The following is a 6286-nucleotide window of genomic DNA, read 5'->3' on the forward strand; positions in this document are numbered from 1 at the left end:
TGTAGCATTATGTTAATAATATTTGATAAAATATGAAAAATGGTCGTGAAAGTGTTAGTTATTATTTTTTAAATGTTTCATGTTAATATGTAATTATGGTATAATTAATGTTGAAGCATTTATTTGTGTCATGAATTTCATGTAAAAATGTTTTGAAATATATATAAAAAATATTTTTAGACTAAAAAAATAATTTATATGTAAATTAAGTCTAATTTTTAATTAAAGTCGAAACAAACCAACCTTAATGTTTTAGAAAAAAGATATTTTAGTTATAAGTGGAAGCTGGCTTTTCCACAGTTGACTGCAAAGGCTAGTCCTGGACTGGGCTCTGATTGGCGGACGCCAAACACCCCATTCCAATCCAGTTGAACGCGTCACTGGCGCACGTCACCGTCTCAGCCAGTCACCACCTTCCTTGACTTTTTACCTACCTAGCCAGTAAACTCACCGGCCAAGCCGGTCCCACCGCCCCATCCCCACATTTCAAAAATCCTACTCTCATTTACACTGCATTTCGCACGTATTTCAACGCCATCTGCATTCCATTTTCATCTCTCCCCAGTCCCCCCCAACGCTCCTCCCCTGCTCCCCGAACCAAAATCATTTCATTTGCATTTCAATTTCAATTTCGAGACGTTACTCTCTCTCTCTCTCTCTCTCTCTCTCTCTCTGTATATCTAGACGCCATTTCTCTCTCGCCTCGGCTGCTCTCCTCGTCCGTATCCATCGTTGTCGAGTGAATTTGGATAATGGGGTTGGGCCTTTGCTTCCGATTTTCGTCGCGATCTCCTCGGATTTATCTCTCTACAACTCCATAAACTGGCCCTTTTTCATTCTCTTTACAGATCTGTGAACACCGAACTCTCTCTCTCTCTCTCTCTCTAGGGTGCTGAATCTACTTCAGGCCTGTCTTCTTAGTCGGTGAGTTTCTGCTCTTCTTCTTTAGCTGTTCTAGTTGTGTTTGTAGCTTTTGATGCATATTCGTGCTGCGATTGTTTGATTTCTATTTGTTGCTTTGAACTCGATAAATTTGTGCATTTCGTTTGTGATGTAGTTATTCAAGATTTGTTTTTGATGTGAAATCGTGTAAAACGAAACCGCCTTTGGGAGATCTTATGCTGCTGTAGATGCGATTCTGTGCTTTGATTGGACTCGGGGGAACCTGCATGCTGTGGGAAGGGATTGTGTTTTTTTCTGCAGTTCGTTAACGTTCGAAAGAAAAGAAGAAAAAAGATAAAATTTATGGACGTGTTGAATATAATATCTAGGGGGATCGAAGAATTTGGTTCTTGGGTTACAACTGGAATCTAATATCTATGATTAGAAATTTCTCACGCCTTTTCTTTTATCTGCTCTTTCTGGAAGCTAAAAACATAATTATTTTAAAAATTGATATTCGGGGGCTTGACCCTGTTAAGTTATGGACATACTAGTGTGTGTGTAATCTTGAACTAGCTGATCTCCGTAATGAATTTGTAGTCTACTTTGTTTTTAGGGACCGTAGTTATTGTCTTAAGATTGATGTTGGTAGTAGATGTTGGATATTCAAGTGATTTCTTAGGCAACTTGTTAGATTAGGACCAATTTCTTTGTTTTAGCTTTATTGCTTCATTTGAATTGGCATCCTGTATCTAGATCTACAAAAATTGGATAGCTGGGTTCTGCAGTTAGATTGAGTTGTATATTTCTGGTATATGGTCAATTAATGACAGCATCTGTTGTGGTTGAATTGCAGCTACTGTATTGCTTCATTTGAATTGGCATCCCGTATCTAGATCTACAAAAATTGGATAGCCGGTTTCTGCAGTTAGATTGAGTTGTATATTTCTGGTATATGGTCAATTAATGAGAGTATCTATTGTGGTTGAATTGCAGCTACTGAAGTATGTGCAGTGGACCAGAGCAAAACAAATCCACATCGTCTTCGTCTCCATCTACTGTAGAAAATACTGGTGACCAAAAGGACATGGGTGAATTAACCATTGATACGACTGATCCATTTTCCAGTTTACTTGAGCTTGCTGCTAACAATGACTATGAGGGATTTAAGCAATTGATCGAGTGTGATGGGTCAACTGTTGATGAGGTTGGAGTATGGTATGGCCGAAAAAAGGGCTCTAAACAAATTGTTCTGGAGCACAGAACTCCACTGATGGTAGCTGCTACATATGGGAGTGTTGATGTTTTGAAGTTAATACTCTCTCAGCCCAAGGTTAATGTGAACCTGTCATGTGGACCTGACAAGAGCACAGCCCTTCACTGTGCGGCCTCAGGTGGATCAGCCAATGCTGTTGATATTGTGAAGCTGCTTTTGTTAGCAGGTGCTGATCCAAATTCTGTGGATGCTGATGGCCTTCGCCCAGTAGATGTTATTGTTGTCTCTCCAAAGCTTACTGGCATGAGAGCCTCTCTTGAAGAATTGCTCACGAGCAATGTTTATGATGGCCCAGTTGGTGATTATAACTTGCACGTGACAGTCACAACTTCCAACTCAAACTCACCTACGTTGTCATCATCTCCTGGAAATGGGTCACCATGTTCTCCTTCTGATTCAGTTTCTTCATTGGTGTCAAAGATTAATGATCTTCCTGCTAATTCTACATCAGAGAAGAAAGAATATCCAATTGATCCTTCCCTCCCAGATATCAAAAACAGCATTTATTCAACAGATGAGTTCCGCATGTTCTCTTTCAAAGTTAGGCCTTGCTCTAGGGCATACTCCCATGATTGGACTGAGTGCCCTTTTGTTCATCCTGGTGAGAATGCTCGCAGGAGGGACCCACGGAAATATCATTATAGTTGTGTGCCTTGCCCTGATTTTAGGAAGGGTGCTTGCAGGCGAGGGGATATGTGTGAATATGCTCATGGAGTGTTTGAATGCTGGCTTCATCCTGCTCAGTACCGAACTCGGCTCTGCAAGGATGGCACAAGTTGTGCTAGAAGGGTTTGCTTTTTTGCCCACACACCTGAAGAGCTTCGTCCCTTGTATGTCTCAACGGGTTCTGCTGTTCCATCTCCCCGGTCAAATGCCACAGCTGCTAATGCCATGGATATGGCTGCTGCGTTGAGCCTTTTTCCTGGTTCTCCCTCATCAGTCATGGCTGCTTCGCCATTCAGTCAATCCATGTCTCCATCCACAAATGGGATTTCACACTCATCTGTGGCTTGGCCCCAACCAAATGTTCCAACTCTTAATCTCCCTGGCAGCAATCTTCAATCAAGTCGCTTGAGATCTTCACTTAATGCTAGAGACATTCCACCTGGGGATTTGAATGTGTTAACGGATTTTGATGCCCACCAACAGCTTTTAAGTGATCTCAGTTGTTTTTCTCAGGCCCGTTCAAACCCTGCCTCTTTGAACAGGTCTTGTCTCTCAAAAACGCTGACTCCTACAAACCTTGAAGAGCTATTTTCTTCTGAAATCAACTCTTCTCCCCGGTTTTCTGACCAGGCTGCTTCTGGTGTTTTCTCGCCATCACATAAGTCAGCTGTTCTCGGTCAGTTCCAGCAGCAGCAGAACATGCTATCTCCAATCAATACTAATGTTTTTTCGCCCAAGAATGTGGAGCTTCCTCTGTTGCATGCTTCTTTTGGCATCTCATCTCCCCGAGGAATGTCTCCCAGAAGCGTGGAACCTATATCTCCAGTGAGTGCCAGACTCTCTGCACTTGCCCAACGTGAGCAGCAGCAGCAGCATATACAGCTGCGCAGCCTCAGTTCACGGGATCTTGGATCTGCTGCCAATGCTTCTTCCATCATTGGGGGATCCCCTGTGAATTCCTGGTCAAAATGGGGTTCTCCACATGGAAAAGTTGACTGGTCTGTGAATGGAGCCGACCTGGGTCAGTCGCTAAGATCATCTTCCTTCGAGCTAAAAAATAATGGAGAGGAGCCTGATTTGTCGTGGGTGCAATCTCTAGTCAAAGAATCACCGCCCGAGATAAAGGAGAAACCTGCAGGTCCAATATCTGGCATTAAGTCTTCTGGTGAGGCTCTGAAGTCCAATTCTCAAGTTGAGTCCGTCGATCATTCAGTTATAGGAGCATGGCTTGAGCAGATGCAACTTGATCAGCTCATGGCCTGAGAGAAATTGAATTCTTTTTTACCCATTGAGACATTGACAGAAGTTAGGAAGTGGATATTTCCATTTTTGGTTTCTATTTGGCTGGTGGAAACGAAATTGGGGAAGGTAAGCTGGTGAAGTTGCAAGAAGGGTAAAGGGATTAATTGGCAAATATAATTCATTTTTCATTTGTTGTAATAGCAGATCTCAGAAAATGAGGATGGTGAAGCTTGTCTGGGCTACCAAAGAAACCGGTCCAGATTTGGTATAGTTCCTTAAATACTTTGAAACCTCTAGGATTACCCTTTTTTTTTTTTTCCTTTTTAAATTTCCTTGGCGAAAAGCTACATGTTTCTGTGCAATGAAACTGGGCTTTTTCTATGTGTTGATATGCGTTGAACAATTTCTTCATTTGCTATATCAGTAACTGCAAGGATTATTATGAGTTTTGCTGTGGTGTCCTTTCCATTTCATTGTAACTATGACTTGAAGTTGCTTTATATATTTTTCCTTGTTCTGTGCACTTGGAATTGTGGGATTTGGGAATTTTTCTTGCCTAAGAGCAAATCAGGAGTTGTTGGATTCTGGGACATGGATGGGCCTGCTGTTTATTATTTATTGCTATATTTCTTGACTAAGAAGCAGGGTGTTTGATGGCAACCATTCTGCTGTGTCTGTTGAAAAGTGGTGGAGATTTTGATGGCGGTGATGGGAATTTTTGTTTATTTGTGGTTTGGATAGCGAAATGTGTGGGGTTGGTTGGGGGACCCACTGTTAGGACTTTAGGGGCGGGCCCTTCATTTAATGGTAGGTTTGTGGACTGGGTACCGGGTTTTTTCTGCTATATTATTACAAGCAGCTTATTGCTTTGGGTTGAAGGAGTCATTATTTGTGTCCTTATCCATTCCTCCAAATATATATTGTATTATTAAATGGAGTGGGTGCTTTCTTCAACTTTCAGATATCTATTTATTTATTTATTTATTTTTTTTTAACCATAAAGGGTCTTTGTGGGTTTTTTTTTTTTATTTTCTGCCTTTGATCGTTTTTGAAATGACTGGGAAGATTAGTTATTGGATGAAACGAGGAAAGGGAGATAACATGGAGTCGTGGGATTAACTTAAAAGTTTGATATATTTTATGTATAATTATTTTTTTTTATAAATGAGATTATTGTTGAATAGAAAAAAAGAGAATATAACAGTAATGTTAAGATATCTCTCAAGCAATAAGATAAGAAAAAATTACTACAAAGACACTACAAGAAGTTAACACTCTGGATTTTAGACTGTTATTGTTAAATTTTTAAAATACCTAAAAAAATCCGTCACAACCCTCTTTGTCTCTTTCATTTTAAATGCCTCTCTCTCTCTCTCTTGATATTGTAATTAAAGCCAAGGCAGTAGCTAAATGGAATTAAAGGGGGGAGAGTGATACTTTGAGAAGCCAAGAAAATCTCATTGTCCTTTGCTTACTTTTATAACCCATCTTTTTTTTTTCCTCTTTTTATCGCAATGACTACAACACTATTGTGGTGGATCGATGAACTTTCTAATTGATGACGTTAAATTGTACTAGTGATGGTATCAATGAGGTCAACCCCATTGTTTCGGGAACCAAAATCGGGTTGCAAAATCCTATAACAACAAGGTCAAACTCGTTAATGACGGAATTGTGAACTTTGTTGTTATTGTTTATGGGAGGTTGTTGACCTTTTGATAGACCGTCGTTAAGAACGAGAGAGAGTTTAGAGATAGGAGAGAGAAAAAAGAAAAAAAAAATGATAATACCATTTAATATAGTACAATTAAGTTCAACATCTTAAATAGGTTAGAATAATTTAAGTCTTAATTTATTTTATAAAAAGAAAATTTTATATCAAGTCTATTCTTGAGCATTATATTATTTAACTTTTCACCCCTATATTTGCAATACTCCACTTCCTAGGGGATATCACTACCTTGAAAAATTAAGATTTTTTTTTCTTAAACCTAATTACTCAAAGTATTTGTGCTTAAGCGCGAAAAGTGTTATAAATCAAACCTAAATTATAAATGTAATAGATCATAACACAAAATATTTATTATATCACATCAAAGGATGTTCATAATTACATCAGGATTCTAAAAAATAATAATGATAAAAAAATAATTATTAAAAATTTTCCTATAAAAATTGCAATCAAAAGGGTATTAAAGTGCAAAATTACAAAAATGCCTA

At 39.0% G+C, this 6286-nt stretch overlaps 1 protein-coding gene across 1 annotated transcript; it reads left to right on the plus strand.

The window, feature by feature from the left end:
• Nucleotides 1-548: 548 nt before the first annotated feature.
• LOC127787047 (zinc finger CCCH domain-containing protein 30-like) lies at nucleotides 549-4515 on the plus strand. The gene is made up of 2 exons (XM_052314892.1): nucleotides 549-924; nucleotides 1879-4515. Exon 2 carries the CDS (start codon nucleotides 1889-1891, stop codon nucleotides 4085-4087), a length of 2199 nt encoding a protein of 732 aa, XP_052170852.1. The 5' UTR covers nucleotides 549-924; nucleotides 1879-1888; the 3' UTR covers nucleotides 4088-4515.
• The last annotated feature ends 1771 nt before the right edge of the window (nucleotides 4516-6286 follow it).

The sequence above is a fragment of the Diospyros lotus genome, chromosome 12 (genome assembly GCF_014633365.1).
Source record: "Diospyros lotus cultivar Yz01 chromosome 12, ASM1463336v1, whole genome shotgun sequence".
NCBI classification, from domain to species: domain Eukaryota; kingdom Viridiplantae; phylum Streptophyta; class Magnoliopsida; order Ericales; family Ebenaceae; genus Diospyros; species Diospyros lotus.